Here is a 22,685-nt window from a genome sequence, read left to right on the forward strand (position 1 = left end):
AATTGTTACATAACCCCTATAGCCTTGTCATCAGTCATGTGTCTTGTTGAAAATAAGTATGGCAAAGAAATGCTTCATTACCGAATTTTCACAATTTATTATTTGGTAGATTTTTGTAGGATCTATGTGTTTAAATTATTTATGTTCTGGTTTTTCTGTATTAACTGTTTGTAATTTGCATATTCAGAAGATAGAAAAGGACATTTGATTGCAGACATCCCAGTTTCTTCTCGAATGCGTCCCAAAGAGGTGTGGAGTTGAATTTATTTCAGCATGTCTCAGCAGGGAGCTGCTGATGAATTGATCTGCTGTCAGACGGGATCTGTACGCTCTGCTCTGATCAATAGCAACAGCAACACAGTTTCTCTGTCTCCCAACGGACCTGCACACACATGGAAGGCAACCTCACAGCATGGGCCATGTGACCATGGAGGGGTGGAATCACTGAGGAAATGCATGGAGGAAAGTAAGGAAGACAACAAAGAGGGAGAGATGAAGAAGACAGGGTGGAGAGGGTGGAAAGAGAGGGAGGGGAAAGAGAGAATGGAAGGTTAAGTGAACTTTATGATCCTGTGGGCAATTCATTTTATAGCCAGCTGAAGAAAAAAGACAACAGTTCAAATACAGAATGCACAACATGGGATGGAAGAAGGGAATGTGAGGGAGAAGAGGAAGAATGGCACAAAGCGAAGTACAGAAGGACAAAAGAAGGGAAGATCTTTGCACCAAAGTTCTTTTTTTTAAAATGTTATCTCCTCTTACTGTTCATGTCAGCCGCCTAACTCTTGGAGCAGAACTTGGAGAAGATTTTGCAAAGGTTTCATATTAATGTGCTGCATATGGCAGCTCCACAAGAGATAAAGCAAAAATACACGCAGACCGACTCGATGACCTAATGTATTTGGTGTGTGTGTGTTTTCAATGTTCACAGATTGGGTTCACAGTCACACCAGTGACTGACATATAATCTGCATATTGAAGTGTGTGAGAGACTAACTGCTCCCTCTCTGTATGTTACAGGGCAGCCATTGATGCCTTTGCTGCTCTGCTTTGCACAAGTAAGTTTTTCACAACCTTCATCGTTCATCACTATGATGGTTTCCATGAAGGATCTACTTCCTCATCATCATCCTCATCACTACCCAAACCCTTTCTTCAGGAGCTCTCTGGCCATGCCTGTGTTTTCTGAGGCCAGGGTCTTGTTTAACGATGCATTTCTCTTCATCCATGGATAGCTGTTCATGCTATGAAAGTGTGGCATCTCACTGACGTAAATACTGTACTTAGTGCAGGTAGAGTGGCTTAAATGGCAAAAAATCATTTTCCTCTAAAACTTAACAACTTAGGAGGTATGTTGTCTTTGTAATAGCAGACATAAATTGCCGGGTCCAGCGGAGAAAATAAAAAGGAATTGCATTTACCAGACCGGTGCGCAGGTTTTAGACAGACATGTTGACAGGTTGGAGGCCTGAGCAGCGTGACTCGGATTGCGTGTGGGCTGCAGGACGTCTAGAGACTCTAAGTCTTCCCTTTTTTTTTCACGTGTAAAAACGTACGCAGTTCACCGCAAAAAAAAAGAAGCACGAAAGGATCTTTTGAGAGTCATACTGTCGTCAAAACATCCCTTTCACTCCATTTTCAATCTATATCTGTAGAATCTGTCACAGACTCAACACTTTCTGTTTCATTCCAATTGGGTTTGATTGGCTCTCTCCTCTCCTTGTCTTCTCTCCTAGTCTCTCCCCCACTAGTGGCAGAACTCTGTGTTGTAATGTGAAGTTGTTCCTGCAGGGGTCATGGTTGCACTTTGTTTCCGGTCCTGTTGTGTGTGTCTATATGTGTGTGTGTGTGTGTCTTATGTGTATGCATTTGTTTATGTAAGTAGTTATATGGTACATGTATGGGTATGTAAACGTGTGTGTATGTGTGTTGTACTTGCGTGATGCTTCCTTCTTCTCTTTCTGTCTAAGCGGTTTTCTTTTCTTGTTGTGTACACTTTTTCTTTCTAATCCTCTTGTCAGACCTCGTGGACCCATTTGTGCGGTAGCAGTTTACAGAGTCTCCACTCCAGAGGCAGCGAGAGATTTGGAGGGCTCAGAGCTCTTTCATGATTTATGCGATATCGGGCTGCACTTCATGTCAAAGTGCCAATTTGCACAGAACATCAAGGGGACTGTGTCGCTCATAAACCAGAACATCGAAATGAGCCTGCTCCCAGTGTTTCACTTTGATCTTCAATGCAATGTTTTGGAGTGAACATAAAGGCAACACTTACGCTAATATCAATCCTATTTGTAGATTTGAAGTAATTTTTCTTTCTGGCGACCATTCAATTGAATGCAGATTCCCCTCTGAACCCAAACAGTTCTGGGTTCATATTTAATCTAACAGCACTTATTACTTGTTTAGCAACTCGCCCAGCGTGTGTGTGTGTGTGTGTGTGTGTGTGTGTGTGTGTGTTTCTGCTTCTGCAGCTGCTTTGTGTGGACCATAGTGGCTGAGTAACACTGAGGCCAAATGGACAGACGCAGTTTGGAATCTTAGATCTTTAGTCAATCTTGAGTTCACATTGCTGGATTTGATGTGGATTTGCTGCGTCCTCGTGTACTGTAGATGTGAACAGAAGTAATGGACTGATGTCCTGTGTTTGTCTGTGTCTCTCCCTCACAGAGGCTAATGTTAGCTCGGTGGTGTCCAAGGGTTACGTCTCGGGCCTCTTGCGGCTTTATGAGGACTGGCACAGCAAAGGAAGTGAACACGTAGCAATCCGCCATGCCCTGCTTTGCTGCCTCCATAAGGTCACTCACAGTACTGCAGGCAGGCAGGCCGTCCTGTGCCATGGAGGCATCAGACTGCTGTATGAAACCACACAGGTAACGTTCAAATCACCCCCTCTCTGTTCTGTTCTTGTCCTGATTCATTTCTTTATTTTTCAGTCTCTTGTTGAGACAGACTGATGCCGTGATGAAGCATTTTTTTTCGTATGTCCTGTCACAACAACCCTATGTCACAACCACCCTATGTCCCCTAGGGGAAACTAGTTTTATTTTGAGCTCATCTGTCCTGTTGTGTTTTCTAATTTGGAGGTGTTTTGAAGAAGTGTGTATGTAGTGTAGCTGGTAACACTTAAGCAACAACAACTTAACTTGTCAGTGTTGTCTATTTCCAGTCTCCTCTCCTCTCTTCTCCTCTCCTTTCTGATCCTATCTTCTGGCTGCACTGATCTATTCAGTAATGGCCTGTGTGTCAAGCCCAGTAAGGTTCATCTTTTCCTCTACATCATCAAGAGGAAGTCGTACTGTAAACAGCTACTCTGATGTCGAGGTCTTCACCGATGGATGGGTTCACTTGGTTAAGTGAAGGGGGACAGTTAAATATTTGTGCTCTGCAATCTGAAGATAATGGGGAGCTTACTGCTCCTCAAATAGAGATAAGAGACACTGAAAGCCTTCTGTCCTTTAGAAAGAGAAGGGATTGTTCAGAAATGAAAGCCCTTTTCAATATTGAAATGGGCCAGTTTCAGAGACATGATGTCACATTGCCCCCAGTCCGTTATAACTGTTCAGAAAGATCAGAAAGTTAGACTTTTCCTCCCTCGCTAACTCACAAGCGGTGGAGATAACACACTAAGAAGACTGACTTGCAGAAGGAAAACACACTTGACTGTTCATTTGTGGAAACAAATTGATGATCAGTTGGAATCAAAGAACACAGCTACAAAGCTTCCCAATCCAATAAGCAGGCATGACACATGTGCTCATTAAAAGCCTTTGGTCATAATAGATAAAGATAATCAAATCAACATTTTAATTAATTAATTCATTTTTCAAAGATCAAATGATTCCATCACACTCAGCTGGACAGTCATAACAATTATACTTGGCTTTAGATCTCATAGCTCATACAGGAAATACTGAATGCTTGGTAAAATTAAGAAGATTTTTGAGAAATTTTAATTTCAAATAAAAAAAGATTACCACTGTCCTCCTAAGACCCAGTTTGGCTCATGTCTTTTAGCCCATGCGTTCCAGTTATGGCAGTCCATTGATTTCCTACAGACTGACCTATTAACAGAGGTTTAATGGCTGTCTGATTCTCTGCAGACGTGTTTGCTGAGTAAAGGTCTGGAGTCTCTGGTGGAGCTCTCTGTGCAGCTGATGAGGAAGTGTCTTCCTAAAACTCCTCTTCCTCTGACATCAGATCAGTCTGCGTACACCTTCCCCCTGCCTGGAGGACCACATGCTGTCCCTCAGATGGATGCAGAACCAGGTACAGTATCCCTTTTAGTACTCACCTCCTGCTGACATTCAACTTAAGCACCTTTTAAAGCAGCTACTGGCTTGGATCTGTGGTTTAGTAATATACATATCATAAACATAACAAACCAATGCAGAACTTTCAATTCGGGAATATTTTAAATTAAGCTGGTCTATGTGCAAACCAGAAAGGGTGACCGATTAAAAAATACATACTAAGATGAAATAGTGTTGTCAATGTTTCCATGCATTGGTGTCTAAGTGACTGATATTAACAAGAATATTTGAAATGCATCCAGTATTGAAAACTGCATTGCGGCTCGGGTGGCGCCTGCATCTTAGTTTTCTTGTTCAATACTGGATAAATTTCAGTAATTATATATACAGTATATGAACCTATACATACATGTATATACATATGTGTATATACATTCACTGTTTAATAAAATTAAAATAACAGATAAACAACAACACTTCACTGTTTTATACATGTGTACATAGCCATACATGTACCATATAACTACCTACACCTACATCAACACATGTATACAAATAGACACAGATGCATACATAAATGCATACATACATACACACACACACACACACATACAATTATTTTTCTTTTTCATCTATCTTCTTTGTTTCCATCGATATCAAACCAAATAATAACCCATCCAAACTAGACTTAGTATAAAATCCCAGTAACCACAGAGTCAGTATACATTACTATCTGTGTATGAACCGGAGTGTTAGGATTCATGTCTAACTGTAGCCGGTCTGTATCCAAAGGTAACTTCTATGAAAGCTGTGGCGAGAAATCTGCAATTGTAAATATTTTAACGACAAAGCTACGCTGTCTGTACTCCAGAGCTGGCACTGCTCACTCCAACTCTCACTAGCATTTCCACCGTTGTCTTTTAGCAGCGAGTCTCCCGTGACTTCAGAATGAGAGTTCTCCATTATGTAGTCAGATACTGAGAGTACCAATCTGAGCCTCACAGTGGCAGAAACAGCTCCGTTAGTGGACTTCCATTGATCAGCTGCAGTTTCTCTCTCTCTCTCTCTTTCTCTACGTGTGTGTGTGTGTCTATATATATATATATATATATATATATATATATATATATATATATATGGACCAATTTCAGATGTTGTTTCTATTAGTCACTCATACACAAGGTTACAAAAAAATGAAGACAAAAACAGAATTCCCCTTTTAATGAAGTGCATTGTATTTCTTGTTTTGTGTTGTTGTGGTTGATCATTCATATTTTTTACGTACTGTTAACTGTATTTTGGATTTGTTGTCCCTATTCCCAGTGGCAGAAAGAAATCAACCTTAATTTTTAAGACATTTTAGTCTTCAGAGGCCCGAGTTTGAAAATTGTAATTCCACTTCTTCCCTTTAGTTTTAGATCCCTTTCATTACTATTATTTGTTGTTATGCAGTTTTACTGAAGGTCGGATATCAGAAGTTACACACTGTATGACGGTTTGGATATCCTCCCCATCAGAGTTACACTTCCCCACACACAGAACACTGCCTCTGTTGTCTCTGTTGTATCCAGATGAGAGCAGTGACGAGAGTGACGATGATGAAGAAAAGCCAGAGGCAGACTATGTAAGTGTGTGTGGCCCTGTGTTTCTGTTCAGTCTGTCAGGAGGGAAATGGGACTTAAGGTTTGTGTCATATTATTAACTTATAATATGATTAACCTCCTATCAAATTAGTTTTTTCACAACAAAGATTCTTCTCATAGTAGATAAATAATTAGCAGATAAAGTAGTATAATACTTTAAGATTTTCAGCCACATTGTTTCTTCACACATCCAAAATGGGTTCAGGTAACTCCTTCAAGATCTTTCGCGGCAAAGCCTTATGATCCTAGAGGACAGATGAGTTGGTAAGGTTGTTATTCAATTTTATTTACAGTATCGAATCATAACAAGAGTAATCTCATACTCTAGTGCGACAGTGGTGAGGAAAAATTCCTTTTCGGCACAAACCTCGGACAGACCAGGCTCTTTGTGAGCTGCAGGTTTGGACACAGAGACTGATTCAGATAATAGATACAGTATATGATCGAAATATGATTTATAATGATTATAGCAATTGGATTGATGAACCGTGACAGTAAAAAAATAACGGAACTTTGACTAAAAATAATAGTTGTAGCAGTTTAGGGGTGTAGCTGGGCATAGCAAGGCATTATGGAGCATAGGGCACAGCAGGGCGCACTAGGGCTAGTACAGTAGGGTGTAGCGGGGCGTAGCGGGGCATTGAGCAAGGCAGCTGCAACCATGATTTAGGTGTCACCCCAGTCCAAGGAAAACTGCGAGGCAAGAACACAAAGACTCCATGGAATAAGCTCCCCAGAGATAAGTTAGTAACGAGCACTTCTGGAACATGAGACTCTACCACCACCAGTCTCGGGGATGCACGGCAGCCTCACAACGCCAGAAGGTTAGAGAGATAAGGAAACGTGTCTTTTTTTTGGTGGGGGGGGGAACTAAAGCACCCGGAGAAAAACCAGGTACACACAGGGAGACAACGCAGCAAACTCCACACTAAAAGGCCCGACCAGAGTCCCTGTCCCTTCTTGCTGTGAGGCCACAGTGCCAAGCATTGGGCCACTCTGCTCCCAATTGATACTGAATAAATGAAATTAGTTTGGTGGAATATAATTAACATGCGTTACCATTTTGCTAATTGTGTTGCTCTGCTCTCAGGAGATTAGACAAAATGTCAGTCATGTTTGCAGACTGGTGGCGGCCTCCATCAGCCATTCGCTGTTATCTTTTATAAATGATACAGCGCTGTTATTCTGTCCAAAGACAACTCAATTAGAAATGAATTCAACAGTTTGCATTCCCTGTGTGTGAGTATGAGTGTCCGTCTACAAACTAATTTGGGTACAGGTGAAACCATCATTGGCATCTCATCTACATACGTTGTAACATTCAATGTTATTGCTGCAAAATGGGACAAACTGACCAACACATATTTAACAAAAGATCCATACTTGGCGACTGTGTATTGATAAAGTATTACCACTGAAAATATCGCGATACTATGCTGTATAATTCCCCCCCCCCACCCCCCACCCTTTGTAAAAACTTGGTAAATACTGTCCAACTGTATATCAAACAAAGTGATTTTACAACAAAAAAACGGACTAAAAACATTTCTTTTTAGCAGATTTTATGAGTTTTAACCTTTCACACAAAATCTACATACAGTATATTTTAAACTGATGTTTTTCTCTTGCTTTTATGATCTTACCTGTAGGTTTTTGAGGTTTGTCTTAAATGTAAAGTGCATTAAAATGTATTATTATTATTATTATTATTATTATTATTATTATTATTATTTGACTGCAAACTACCGGCAGCAGCAGAAACAGACACCTCAGGTGCCAAAGGCCAGGATCAGTCAATATACAGGTTTACCGATGCTTAAATGGAGCTCAGGTGTGAGTCAGGCACTCGGGTCTGGATGGTTTAGGCTGGGCCTTGTACACTGCACCTTATCGGATCTGGTGCACATGCAAATTCCAGTAACCCTTGACATTTTCACTGCTCCACTGTCACTGCCGACAAACAAGCTGCAGCTCCTACACATCTACCTCAGTGTTCAGCTGAGGGGAATACTGCTGGTGTAATGTTGGCCTGCCTGTCAGTGTTGCTGGTTTCTCAATGTGGAACAAAACCTCTTCACCCATATTACAGTGCAAACACTTCAGATGTCAAGACCTCATTTACAGTGAATGCCTTATTTTGAGGGGCAGTTTTTTAGCTTAACTTTACAGTGGACACCTTATTTAAAGGGGCAGTTTTTTTAGTTTAAATTTACAGTGAAGGCCTTATTTAAAGGGGCGTTTTTTACCTTACATTTACCATGAAGACCTTATTTAAAGGGGCAGATTTTTTTAATCTTAAATTTAGTGAATAGCTTCAGAATCATTGGAATGATTATATGACTTTGAGTGGAATGATGGTCGTCTTGCTCCCCCCTGGAGCCTGTAAGCAGAAAAACCACCCGAGCAGTCAGGAGGAATGGCTTGATAACAGGTCTCACAATGTAACGAATTGCTTCACGCCACTGCACACATAGATGTGTGATAGATGAGGCTAATGAAAGGGAGAATAGAGTGTGGGTGGGCCCAGTCTGGAGAGAGTGTCTTGGGGAAAATGGAGGGAGAGGAGCTTTGGGGCAGTGGATGAAAGAAGAGGTATGGCAGATGAAAAAGCCAAGAGAACGGAGGAGGATTTAAAATGAGAAAGCAGAATGTGATGAGGCAGCGACAGCCAGAGCTGAAAGTGGAGAGATAAGCAAGGAATGAGGGAGTCTGAGGCACGAGAGAGAGGGATGGAACAATGGAGGAAAGGAAAAACAGATGATGTGTTAGAGGTAAAAAAAAAGACTGTTGTGGAACATGCCTGCAACATTTTGGTCAAATTGAACTGTTTGATTGAAAGATAAGGCACCTGTGGTAATAGCAACTCCCAATACGACCATACGAGTCGTCTATTACAACCCACAGCAGCGTTGTCCATCCTCATACAAACATGGCGTTCACGGTTTTAAACATGTCGTGAAACGGTTGCTGTTTGGTTAGGTTTAGACACAAAATAAAAACGAATCCCGGTCTCATGGGTGAAAGTCCTGTGTTGGTTAGGGTTTGCCATCCACCCCCTCCAACCTGCCTCCTTATGCAGACTTTAACACTCCTAAAATGAACCGAAAACCTAAAAAGAAAGACAACAGTGATTTTTAAGTTTGAGGGGAAAAAATGAGCAGAGCACAGCCCTGGGTCATTGGAACTTCATCAGTTTCTTCAGTTATCATGAACCCTCCCCTCTACTCTAAATGTGATGATAATCACATCTTCTAAGTTTTGCCCTCAGTCCAGCACAGGAAGCTGCCCACAGCTGCTGCACCACGCTGTTGTTCAAAGATTCTTGTGATTGCCTAACACGTTATAAACAAAAACCATCCATCCTTCTATCTTCTTCCCCTTATCCGGTATTGGGTTGCAGCTCCAGCGGGGAACCCCAAACTTCCATTTCCCGAGCCACATTAACCAGCTCCGACTGGGGGATCCCGAGGCGTTCCCAGGCCAGGTTGGAGATATAATCCCTCCACCTAGTCCTGGGTCTTCCCCAAGGCCTCTTGCCAGCTGGGCGTGCCTGGAACACCTCCCTGGCAAGGCGTCCATCATACCAGATGCCAAAATAACAAAAACAGATTGTAATCTTTTTTTGTGCCTTTGTTGGGAATTTGAGTGCTTTTATTCACTCTGGAGTCATATAATCGAAATGTCAGGGAGTGGGGGGCACAGTCAGAGGGCCCCAACAATAGCTGAACTTGACAGAGTGCCGGATATTTATAGAGTAAAATGCACATGTGCATGGAGCTCTGTACAAGTTTGTCTGCCTTTGAATAAGCAGACATGATTTAAAGACAATGATTTGCTATCGCACACTGTGACTCAGTCACTGAGTAATGCAGCAGTCCCAGTGTGGCAGCATGTGGTAGACAGGAAAGACAGATGTCCTTTGTTTTCAACAGGGGACTGACAATAACGATGCCAGCAGCGGTTTTTAGTGCCACCCACAACGCCCACAGATACAACTTGTCAAAAGTTCCATTTGGATTCTGTAAAATCATTTTTGACTCATCGATTATACTGTTGCTCACATGACAGGATCCCTGGCAGATTGTATGAATTTTATGTATCGGACTTTGGTTTCATGATGTTGCTGTGTGCGGCGTTGAAGTTACAGTTCCACCATCTTGGATGTATCTACAAACTCTTTGTCTAAATGCTTTTATTGTCACAGCTCACAGCAAACATGTAATTGTACCTTTTCTATTTTGGCCCTGGGGGAAACAAGATCAGCCCTTTATTCTCCATGGTTACCCGTGAGCTCTTCTGTTTGGGATTATGTTGAACATATCTTCAAAAACACATCAGATACTTTCACACCAAGTAAAATGTGGACCTTGACCAATAACACAATAGTTCTGACAATGCAAGAATAGAATTTCTCTGTAAAGACTGAAATGTATGTGAAGATTGGTGTTATATTTTACTTGGACTCTGGATAATGACACTACATCAAGGGCACGCTATTGCTGAAAATACTGCATGAAATAATTGTGGTTTGGGTTAAAATACATTTTTGGCGTTTTTTAAGGGACTTTACACACAAAATGTTGACTTATGTAACTTTAAAAAAAGGTTGATGTCAACGTTGATATCTGGTTTCACATGGGACGCCAACTCCGATCTCCTGGGTGACGTCCTGTGTTTGTTTTCCCTTTTATCTTTTCTGACGTCCATGTGTGTGTCTCTGTCCAGGATGACGATTTGGAGACAGACCTGAACAAACTTCGTCTTCGTCCCGAATTAGACAGACCCAAAGAGCTGCTGCCCCAGTACAGCCGCCTCTGTCCTGAACTCTCACATGACTTCCAGGTACACGTGTGTGTGTGTGTGTTTGTTTGTGTGTGTGTGTGTGTGTGTGTGTGTTTGCGTGCGCTCATGCATTAATTTTCTTAATTTTTGGAGCCCCTAGATGGCGGTCTTGGTTTAACCCTTGTGTTGTCTTCCAGTCAAATTGGAAAATTAACACTTTTGGGATTAAAAATTACTATTTCAAAAACATTTTTTTCGAATGCTATCAAATTGAATAAGACACCCCAAAATTAATTAAAGTAGAGATTTGTACTTGCCAAAAAGCGTTGTGCGAATCAATCATGTTATTTTGGTTTATTAAAAAGAACACTGATATAGGAAAATGGGTCAATTTGACCCGAGGACAACATGAGGGTTATAGAATAATGTTCAAGTAATGACAACCCTTTGTGGAATGGAGAGCACCCTCTGGTGGGCTTCATGAAGTTTCATGAAGTTTCATGAAGCTTCATTCTGCAGTTGAAAATTTTCCAGCTGGTCTGGGATCACATTATAATATAAAATATAAAGATTATTGTGTAACAGGTACAGCTGATTGTTTGTTCAAATTGTATGTACTGCTTTCATTATGCTGTATCTGACACTCTGTGCGCGTTCTATATTATAATATATTAATGCATACATAAGCATAATAATATTAATAATAAAGTTTTTCAGATTATCTGTCAGAATTACCAGAAGAATTAATAATTGTACTGAAAAATAATATTCATAAGGAAATGAAAAGAATGTTTTTTTTATTTTTTATATATAAATACTAATAATGTAACTGTGGATTATCACATACAATATATATCAAATATTAATATATTATACTCCATGATCATTATTCTCGATAATTAACAGTATTGCAATTTTGACATGACATCTACAACACAGTACATGTAGTGATAGAATACATGTACATGAATCCTATTAGGATGTAGCACAGGGAGGAATTATGCAAAAATGTATGGGTTTCAATATTTGGTGAAACTACAAATATACTACATGAGTTTCTTTGCTGAGCAGGAGCAATGACCCTTGGCTAATGTAAACTGCTGAATGGTTAGCGTGCACGCCAGCTGGAGTCTTGCGATATCTCGAGATCACGCAGGAGTCCCAGTATCACACATCACATGTAAATCCATTTTGTCAGGCTTCAGGTTTTCTTGCATTTCTTTCTTGCACAGACCTATCTCATACAGTGCTACACCACATATAACAGTAGTTGCTGTACCATTATGATTTACTTCAGTGTCTCGTCTTAGTTCAACATGTGTTTCCTGCCACCTTGTGGTCATTAAAGTAATTATTGTCCTTTACATAAAGAAAAGATGGAGGTGGTGTGTGACTTTGAGACTTCAGTTAATGTCCTTTCTCCTTTTAATCATGACCACAAGCTGTTTATTTTGCCCAAATGAACCAGTCTTTGAAATTAGAGGGGTCAGATCCAAAAACACTCAAACCGATTTCAGTTATGAAACTGATGGCCAATGATTATTTATATGCTTAGATCCGAGGACTTGTTGAATTGTGACATCATAGTGAGCAGTAAGATAAAAACCAGCGTCGGGAGAGGGAGGGAATGTTGAGACACAGCATGAAATATGCACATTACCATCATGACTTACACGGCTGTTACTGCAGGAGGACATGACAGATTAGGGACAGAGACAGGAAATGACAGAGAGAGAGAGAGAGAAAGAGAGAAAGAGAGAGAGACTGGTACTGTGTGCTTGTGCGTGGGTGCGTGTGCTAATTTCAAACACGGTCATGATCAGCCTGACTCCCATGGCTATTAGCAGAGGTAGACATGTCTAATTATAGAGAGAGAGGAGAGAGATGGTGTCTTGTCTCCTCGCTTGTCCTTTGGATACAAACGTTTGATCATTACAGCCTCTCTGTCAAATATTCCGCACTAACCAGGGCTGCATCTTGCTTTATTAGGTTTAAATTATAACTATTATGATGTGTTATATCCTACCACTCTAATAATGTAATGCTGCATAAATTATTATAGGAAATAATATCTTATCTGAGCTCTCTATATACACATCAAGCACACAGAGCAACGGGAGGAGTAGTGTTTGTGTCCAGCTGATGAATGAATGTCTGCGATTCTCTTTTTTTTAGCTCTACATTTGGTCTCCACCAGCTGCTGAGGGAAAGATTTAGAGCGAGTGAAAGTGAGGGAGAAAGAGTCAGCGAGTATGCACTATATTTTTAATGCCATTACAATTATCAGTAGTCAAATGTGACAAAGTATAGTCAAGAACTGTACTTAAATACAATTTGAGCCACAGTGCTTTTGATTATTACGTATTTTAATATGATGTCACATTCTACTCTATATTTATAGGTAATATAGATAATAAGATATTAGGGTGTAATGCACCCACCAGAATTGTTCTTAGCTGTGTATGTAGGGTTGATGAATCCCACGTCTTCGTACTTGAAGCGCGGGCCAATTGTTGCCAATTAGCATAAGAAAATTCACATATGAGGACATGACACTTTAAAGCTGTGTGCAAGAAAAGTTGGAGAATGCCCAAAAGACGCGCAGACGGTGGTGGTCCACCGATCACCAAACGAAAAAAGAACTTCAGTTTTGAACGTCAACAAGAAGTAATGTCACCCAACATCACTTAGAGCACCTTTAATATTCAGAAAGCTGTGGGCGACATCACAGAGGGCCATGTGCTCTACAGTCTGTGCACATGCGTTATTTCCCATCGTGTGTGTGTGTGTGTGTGTGTGTGTGTCTGTGTGTGTGAGAAAAAGAAAGACAGAAATAGAGCGTTTCAGAGACAGATGGGAGATAATGGATGAGTATCTCAGTCAATGATAATGTTTCATGTCGTGAAACTCAGGAGACGATGTGACTTGACTCGTAATAAATGTGCTCATATTTGACTAATAGGAAGAACACTGCTATGATGTCAGAATGTGTTATGAGGATTAAAAAGTGTTTTATCCTGAGATTTTCTCTGCATTACAAAGCATAGGAAGATTATTATTACATCCTTCACAAAATACCCTAGGTGATATTACATGTCCCACAGAGAAGACATGTTAGCTTCTCTCCTAATGCGTTGGGATGAAACCTTGCGTCACCATTTGCTGAAAGTCTTTGTCGTGTGCAAAACATGATTGTCCTCTGGCTGAAATAAAATGCAAAGATAACGAGTAGGAAAAGGCAAAATGACAGCACAGCCTCGTTGACTTCAGATCCTCAAACATCTGCAGAATCAGATTAAAAAAATATTTCTGTTGGTATATCTTAATAATACCTTAACGTCATTTCTGTCAGGTCCATTAAGTCAAGAACAATGCACACTGTAAATAATGGCTGTGAAACATCCAGTTATTTTCTTTAGATTTTACAGTAACACTACTGTATATGATCTTTACAGTAGAATGCTGTAAGGTTACATTACAACCCTGTCGACATGACAAAATCAGAGTAGCCTAAGTATTACAGTTGAAATCACAGTAGTCTAAGCATTACTGTAAAAGGAATCTCAATATAGCCACTATAGTACTGTAAATAGTAAACTTCAGTGTTTTGTCTCATGTTGTGTTTAATTGTTTTGTATTTTACAACGAATACATAAAATACTGTAAATGAAAGTATGGTACTCTTACTGTAAAATAATTCACAGTAACTTGCTGGACAATTGTTGCCAGTAAGTTACTTTAAATTTTACGTTAAATTTGTCACAGTGCAGACTTTAAAGAAGCTCGCCACAGGTTGGATTCAAACCCCGGACCTCTGCGTTCGAGGCATAAACCCCTCAGTACATCTGTGCCTGCTTTACCCATCACCAAACCCGGCCACACGCTTTAAGACATTTTATTGAATAAATTACAAATTGGATTTGGTTGTAGGGCTCTGGTCAGGGGAGACAGACATTCTCCATATGAACAGAGCAGCAACAATGACATAGAAGCATATGCCACGTTACACACAACAAGGTGGAAAAGGGGAAGAGGTGGGTTGCATCAGATATTACCCTCTGGTGTAATATCTATAATATCTATAATATGTGACATCTCACATAACTGTAAACCAATTTGTGTCTCACAGGAGCTGGATTTGAGCTCCGAGCCAGACGAGAGTTCAACAGCATCATCATCGTCTTCTTCTTCAGATGAGGAAGCCGGGCGGCTCAACAGTTTCCCTTTCCACCGCTCCAGGCGGGACAGGAGGAGGAGTACTGCCCCCAGTGACTCTGAGACAGAAGCAAAGGGACACACAGCAGGTCAGAGACAGAGACACCTATTCAAACTGAGACAAAACTGTCTTGAAAGATGCATTCATAGATGTTTTGGGAACACAACACATACAGTATGATCACCTGAGAGGTTGTGATGGAAAACAGAAGCTTATTTCCACATTCATTAGGATTCTTAGTGCCTCTGTCCACCTGATGAATGTCAGTCCAATAATCTCCCTCTTTCAGCTGTTTTTAGTATCTTCTGGGAAACCTTTGTCTCTGTAGCTGCCGAATACTCCTTCATGTCCACCAGCTAGTCTTTAACTGTCTGTCCGTTGTTCGCTCTGAGTACAGAGAGTTTATCTTTGGTTGATAAGAGAGGAGTTGGTGAAAAACCAAAAGAATGAGCCAACAGATGGAAAAACTAGTGGTGTGACAATTTCATTCAAATTCATGAATTGATTGTGAATCTGTGAATCGTTTTGAATCAAAAATCAATCTTGAATCAAATCGTGAGCCTAAAAATTGAATATCGAATCGAATTGTGACATTTTTGAATCGTCTACCCCTAGCAAAAACTGTCTGACAATCTGAGGGGAACTGTAGACTTGGTGTCAATTTTAGAGTTGTTGGAGCCATTGTTAATGTAAAAGGAAGGATTCTTTCATAAAGGTTTGATTATTTGAAAATCAGATTCAGAGCCAAGCAGCGGCCCCCTTGGCGACCTCGAGTGACCACAAATGAACTGTATAAAAATATCACCCATCACCCAAGCCTGAAACGTATATTTATTTCAGATAATACTACTTATTCAGGAAACACTGCATACAAATAAGCAAAGCCATGGCCCTTGTTTTCATTCCTTTCCTTATTATTGTTTTTCCTGTGTCTATTTTCTTAAAAAGTGAAAATTCAGATGCAATTTTCTTGTCTGTCTCTACCCAGCTGTTAGCCAGTTAGAGGCCCGGGACTTCCACAGTCACAGCAGCATCCTCAGCACCAGCCCCCGCTTCAGGACCATGGTTAGAGAGGCCAGGTACGCTGAAACTCCATTCCCTTTGCATGGATGGTTAAACAGGGCATTTGTAAATCTTTGATAAGGATGAAAGGACAGAAATTAGGAATCTGAAAGAGTTTGATGACACTAATCTCAGTTAGAAAAAAAGCAGTGGCAGCATCATCTTCACATTATCCTTATGTACTATACACAGCAACATAATTCATGCTGTGCAGCCTAGTAGGGATAAAGCCAAGAGACCTTTCTTTGGTTTCTGATGAGCATGAGGTGTTCTATTACAGAGATTTCTTTGGAACAGAACACCTGGCTTCCACTATCATTGAAATGTTTTATTCTCAACCATTTTAAGGATTTAATACATGGATGAAATATGAAAGAATGGGCCCCTGTGCACCTCAGACCCAGACTCAAAGGCATGCACAACTCTTTGTAGTAATTTTAAGGGCTCTATTCTAAGCGTGCGGCATGCAGTGCACGGCACAAAAAAAAGGGTCTGTGCACCATGCGCATTGTTCAAAAGGGTTGTACTCAGTGTCTTCATTAATTCATAGGTGTGTTTTGGGCGTAACATGCAATCAACCAACCCAAGTGTCCTCTACCAATCCCTTTAACAGCAAGTCTTAACTGGCACTTTCTGCTGCCGCAAGATAGCAATACGCCAAGAATGCACCTGAACACACCCATCTGTAAGACCAGCATACCCATACACAGTTTACATTAGTGGTGTACAGCATTTGCAGAGGTGATCTGTGTGTGCACTGGCTTCCTTTCTGGATATGATGCTTAATTTGGCCATCACTACCTATTGATCAGCCTGATATACGCCGTGCTATTCACTACCAGTCAAAAGTTTGGGGTCTTTTAGAAATATCCATTGCACTCCATTATAGAAAGATTTCCAGCTTAGATAAGTTGCATTGTTTTTTTTAACCAGGGCAGCAGTTTCAAGATTCCATTATGTGCTTACATAATTGCAAAAGGGATCTCCAATGTTAGTTTTTTTAAACTTATGTCAGATTAGGGAACAGTATGTGCCTTTGGGAGACTAGATAAGTGATTGCTGATAATGCGCAATGTAGATCTTGCATTAAATCACCCACCCAAATCCGCTGGTATTCTGTCTTTAATGGAGTGCAATGGAATTTTTGAAGTCAACCGGTAAGTAAACAGGTAGTGTAGAGTGCTTATCTCTCACAAGAAACACAGCAGCCTGTCTTGATCCTCCCTCACTCTGGGTTCCAGCAGTGATGTCACACTGAGTCCATCATACTGACCATTGCTTGTTTCTGATGTTAGGTGATGACCCCCATGTATATGATGCAGGGAGGTCATCTTACATTCTTCAAATGTTTCTTTTGCTTTTGAATTCCACCCCTAGCCATCTGAACTCATGATCATTTTCTCCTCCTAGGGGAGAAGCCCCCCCAGGTCCGAGAGGGGGTGAGCAGGATGATGAGGAGGTGGATGCAGAAGAATCCCATCATCGTACCATGATAGACAGGTTATTGGAGAGACATGGAGCCTGTATCCCCCACCATGACCCCAGGCTGTACCGCGCTGCAGCCGCCAAAACCACATCCATTCCTGGGTTCAGCATCCTGGCTTTCCCTGATTTCTGGGGACACCTCCCACCGCTGGGACATGAACCCATGGCCCCTCGCAAACCCAACATACAGAGGTACTCCACGGTTATTACAGCATAAAGCAATCAGATGCATGAAACTGACTGGGAAACAATTGCAAATCATAATCCTCCCATTGTATTACTACCTATGCTTACAAAATTATTTTCCATGGTGAGCCAATATTAACCCTCATGTTGTCTTCGGGTCAAATTGACCAGTTTTCCTAAAATAACCCCAATAACCCTCCCAAAATAACATGATTGATTTAACACAATGGTCTTTGGTAAGTACAAATCCACTTTCATTAATTTTGGGGTGTCTTATTAAATGTTTTAAATTAGAAAAACTGAAGTGGTTATGAAATAGTGTTGAGTAAAAGTTTACATATTCCAGTCTGTGATTATCCATCAACATACATTCCTTTAATTTTAGCCTAAATAATTCCTAATTTCTGCTTTTCTATCTTAAACATTTCCTATAAATGAGGTTTATTGACCATAAATTCAAAAAATAAATGTGAAACTAAACTTAATAAGTCAGTTTTATGTAGTGTTGAAAACGTCAAAGAAAGTGACAAACATTGAAAATAAAGCATCAAAAGTGTTAAAAAAAATTGACAAAAACATAAGAAAAAGTTAAAAACATCGATAAAAAGTGTCAACAAAAGTGTTGATTTTCAGGAAGACAACACATGGTTAAATTGCAACTGAATCAAATTGTGTCAGAATGGCTTTAAAATGGCCTGTATCATTGTTTTTAGCTTATATTTTTGTGAAGCATGTGCATATTTATCAGATGGTCTGAGACACCCCCCTCATGGGCTGACTGGGGACAGGGACTGCAGAAGGAATTGGCAATCCAAAACAATGCTGGGGAGAGAGACAATGAAACTTATGCCGTCACCCGAGATGGATGGAAAATGGTGGGAACTGATCGCTGCTGCCATTGAGCATGAAGCTGCAAATAAACATAATCAACAATGATCTGTGCAACCTACCAATCAGACAGTGGTCTTAGGTTTGTGGAAGTCACAAATCGGAACTGTAACAAAGGCGTTTTTTTTGTACTAGTTCTACTACTAAGAAATATTTTTATTTGTGTGTGGACGACCCCTAAAAGGCTTTACAGGTACACCTGCCTGCCGTCCCACAACCATCCCAAATAACAAGTCTGATTAATGTTTTGCTAGACGGAAGTGGGAGTGGGGGCTGCTGACGCACATGCAGTAATTTCCCGAGCCCTGTAGCTAGGTTAGGTGGTTGACGGCTTGCTATCGTGACGCTGACGTCTGGCCATTGGGGGGACAGAATTGACACAAGGTTGAGTGCTGCCTTGTGATTGCAGGCATCGGCCGATGATGATGAAATCAAAATGGCATTAATCGGCCAGATTATCAGCCAAATAATTGTCTCTCACTACTGGTTATACTAAGCATTGAGAATAAATGAGCAGGTAAATGGAATATAGAGCATACTGTGGAGGAATTCCTGGTGCCCAAGGCTTACAGCATGTCGTTCAACAAACTGATTGGACTACTGATGGGTGTATCTCACTCTCTAGAAGAGGAAGTCGACAACCTTGTGTAACCTAGAAATGTGTGTGTTCTATGTGGTGGGTAAAACCTGCGCAGTCCTCTTTAATGTGTGTGTTTGTAGTTACTGTCAAATATATAGTGTATTTATATCTCTGGCTGCCTTGATTATGCTTTAACTTTTACTTGAGCAAAATATTCCAATACTCCTCCCATGCCCGGTAGTTAGTACAAACAGAGAGCACGTCAATTACTGTATACTGGATGTAACCTACCTGGACAGGGACATATTTCACATGTCCTTGGCCTGCAGTGGTTTGGTTTTTGGGTCGCTCACAGTGTGCCACAGACGGAGTCAACGCCCATCAGGAACATTGTTACCGGCAATGGGCTTCTCCTAAGCTCCTAAGGATCAGTTTCCCCGTGATCCCTCCATTTGATCTCTCCCCCCACGTTCTACGTTCTTCTCCTTTAGCTCTCCTGCTCTGTTTCTTATACAACCACCTGTGTTTTTTTTGTATTTTTCTCCCACTCATTACTCTCTTCCCACACTCCTGCAGTCTTTCTCAGTCTCCCTGTCACATTCCATTATTTCCCAATCTGTTCTTTTATTACACCATCTCCCCATATCCAACAGATGTGACAGCCATGATAGTTTTATTCTGACGCTGCTTCTACTTCAAATTGCTCTCTGTGAGTCAATTTCTTTCCCTCTTTTTTCTTTGTGTCTTCCAGATCTTTTGTCCTTTACATTTCTTTTTTCACTCCCTGTGTGTCTCTTTGACGTGGTATCTGTCTTCATGTAACCATGCATGGCAGCACTGGGAGCCTTATAGCTCTCTGACATTCATGGAATAGTAAAGGTCAATTGGATCTATAAATAATAGATTGTTCTGAGACATGTTTAGAGGCACTATCTGTTTGGACTGTTAGCCCACATATATCATGTATGTATGATGCAGTAATTATACATGAGGCAAACAAAAGACTTTGTCCTTTGTGTAGGTGTGTAACACAGATTAAATGGGCTGATGACACACAGGAGAAGAGACAGAGCTGTGAGCAGAGAGACGTGTTTGTGTGCCTTGCATTTCAATGCAGCCCTCTTCATTTCTATGCTGATTGCTGCTGATAGAGAGTGCCATTGTTTTTCTGGCATCAGAGTCAACTTCAGGTTTTATATTTCAGTTCTCAAGTACCAGTAGGTCAACATTACCTCAGCTCTCTCAGAGAGCGCTTCACGCTGGATTCATCAGAATCTGTCATTCTGAGTACACACAGACCTTTCAATGTTGTTCAAGAGGCTTTTCCACCCTTTCAGTAATCTCTGAAAACATATTTGCAAATGAATGCAGAATGTGTAGGCAATAGGACAAGATTTTGGTAGTGTTCTGGTTTACGTTTTTCCTTTTTTCCAAGAAAACCCTTGTGATCTTAGGCAGAATATATGTTAGGCTTTGATACGCAGACACAGAATACTTGTAAGTAGATACAGGCAGTGTTGGTTTGGCAGTGTTGGTCAGATATGCTAAAAAATGAAAATATAGAGTTATCAGACTTATTCTTTGACTGAACATAAGCTGTTTTATAGTTGTGTATGTTTCTGTTCCCTGTTTTATTTTGGTAGTCTGGTTTTCTGTCTTGTCTTGTTTTACTTCCTGTCTTTTGGTTTTCCCGCCCTTTTGATTGTCTGATGTCTGTCACCTTTTTCAGCCCTTGTGTTGCCTCGTTACCAGGTGTATTTAGTCGTTGTGTTGCCCTTGTCTTGTGTCAGATCATTGTTCTTTTTTCAGTGTGGATTGCGTGTGTTAGTCTACCCTGTTTTGGTCTCTGTGTTCCTTGTTGCTGTCATTTCTAGTTGTGTTTGGACTTCTATTTTAGGACACCCTGTTGCCTGCTTTTTCCAGGTCTCATTTTGTTTGTAAATGTTTTCCTTGCTATTAAACCCCTTACCTTAGAACCAAGCTGCTCTGCAACTGGATTCTCACGATATACTGTGCATATATCACTAAAATCCATCTTGTCGGGATTCCAGTAATGTGTACAGAAGTTAACCAAACCATTGACAGATGGTTCAACCAATCAGCTAGCAGGTATTTTTTTTGAAAGTGCCTGCCTTTTTTTTCCAGTTTCCAATGACTGTGTCTTAGATGAAACCATTCATTCCTAGATCCTGGCCGCACTCAGTTCATCCAACTCAGACCCTTCAAATCACACCCATCTTGTCTCACCACCGGTGTTCCTAAAGGCGCTGTCCTTGGGTCCCTCTTGTTTATTATCTATCTACTTCCTCTTGGTCAAATCATCCAGTAATTCAATATCTATTTTCACTGCAAATGTGAATGCTGAAAGCCAGCGCATTGACTTCACCTTTTATTGACTTTGTGTATTTTTATTTATTTATTTCAACTTTAAGTGCGTCTGTTTTATTTGAGCTGTGTGTGTATGTGAGTTATGTCGAATGTAATTCTGCACCTACGTTGTTATGGTTTAGTTTGTTTATGCAGAAGTGCTTATGCACGTACGGCACATTTTAATGGCGCTCCCCCGAGACATTTTCTCATCACTCTGAAGAGGCCAACGGACGCTGACATTTAAAAATGTTAAAGATGCAATTTCCCTGTGAACTTAATCTAATTCTGTTGGCGCGCACATACAAAAAAAGAAAGCTTTTGAGTTTATAGTCCCTTAACAGAACTAATGTCAATGCTGTTTTTGTTCGGGCTGCTTTGTGAGTAAATTGTCTTGGGTGTAGCATAAGATTAGGCCTAATGCCAGGGACCTTTCAAGTCTTATTTCAAATCAGAATGTCCACTCTGCTTGTCCGCTCTGGGACTACTTTGGTCTTATTAAATGCATTTAAAGAGGTTAGTTAATGCTGTGTATTTGGTCATAAATTTGTTGGAGGAAATCAACATAGAAGGCAATAACAGGAAATAGGAAGGAACAGCATTTATAACAGCATTTGTCTTGTTTTCCAAAGGCCTAAGATGACCCATGCTTAGGTTTTCTTGACTTTTTTCCATTTCCTTCTTACAAACTTGTTTTTCTTTTTTACATGCTAGTTTTCAGCCAAATTAATGCACCAAAGCCTATTGTGTGTGTATATATGTATGTCCTTTGCTATGGCTTTAATATTTTTGGAATGTGTCTTGACCGAAGTGATAACTAATATTTTCCTTTGATCTTTTCCTTTTACTGTGTGTAAGCTAAATGTTGCAGCCACTGATAGCCACCATAGGATTTAGGGCCCTATTTCAATGATCCATTAATTCTAGGTTGTTTTGGGCATAACATGCAATAAACCAATCACACTGTCATCTCCCATTCCCTTTAACAGCCACGTGCGTTTGGACCTTGGCACATTACTATTACGGTGGAGGATCTTAACCGTCGTATTTTTATTTTTAATCTTTTGCATGTGTTTATGCTGCTGTGCTTCCCTGTGTGTCTTCAACAACAATAATGTGCGTATGCTGTGCATAACCCTAGGGATATTTTACTAATGTGCTGCTAAAATAACAATGAAAAGCTGTGTTACTGACTTTAGACAGGTACTGAGTGTCTTTTGCAA

General features: G+C 40.5%; 1 protein-coding gene across 4 annotated transcripts in view; it reads left to right on the plus strand.

Annotated features, from left to right (window-relative positions):
- The window catches only part of LOC117949699 (cytosolic carboxypeptidase 4), an 85,444-nt gene that overhangs the window by 29,536 nt on the left and 33,223 nt on the right, over positions 1-22,685 (plus strand). For all 4 annotated transcript variants that reach the window (XM_034880208.1, XM_034880209.1, XM_034880210.1 and 1 more), the window contains exons 7-14: positions 1,021-1,058; positions 2,671-2,873; positions 4,104-4,269; positions 5,825-5,877; positions 10,622-10,738; positions 14,808-14,982; positions 15,883-15,973; positions 17,367-17,633. In XM_034880208.1, coding sequence (XP_034736099.1) covers positions 1,021-1,058; positions 2,671-2,873; positions 4,104-4,269; positions 5,825-5,877; positions 10,622-10,738; positions 14,808-14,982; positions 15,883-15,973; positions 17,367-17,633 — 1,110 coding nt within the window. The remainder of the gene's footprint in view (positions 1-1,020; positions 1,059-2,670; positions 2,874-4,103; positions 4,270-5,824; positions 5,878-10,621; positions 10,739-14,807; positions 14,983-15,882; positions 15,974-17,366; positions 17,634-22,685) is intronic.

Source organism: Etheostoma cragini, chromosome 8, assembly GCF_013103735.1.
Source record: "Etheostoma cragini isolate CJK2018 chromosome 8, CSU_Ecrag_1.0, whole genome shotgun sequence".
NCBI classification, from domain to species: domain Eukaryota; kingdom Metazoa; phylum Chordata; class Actinopteri; order Perciformes; family Percidae; genus Etheostoma; species Etheostoma cragini.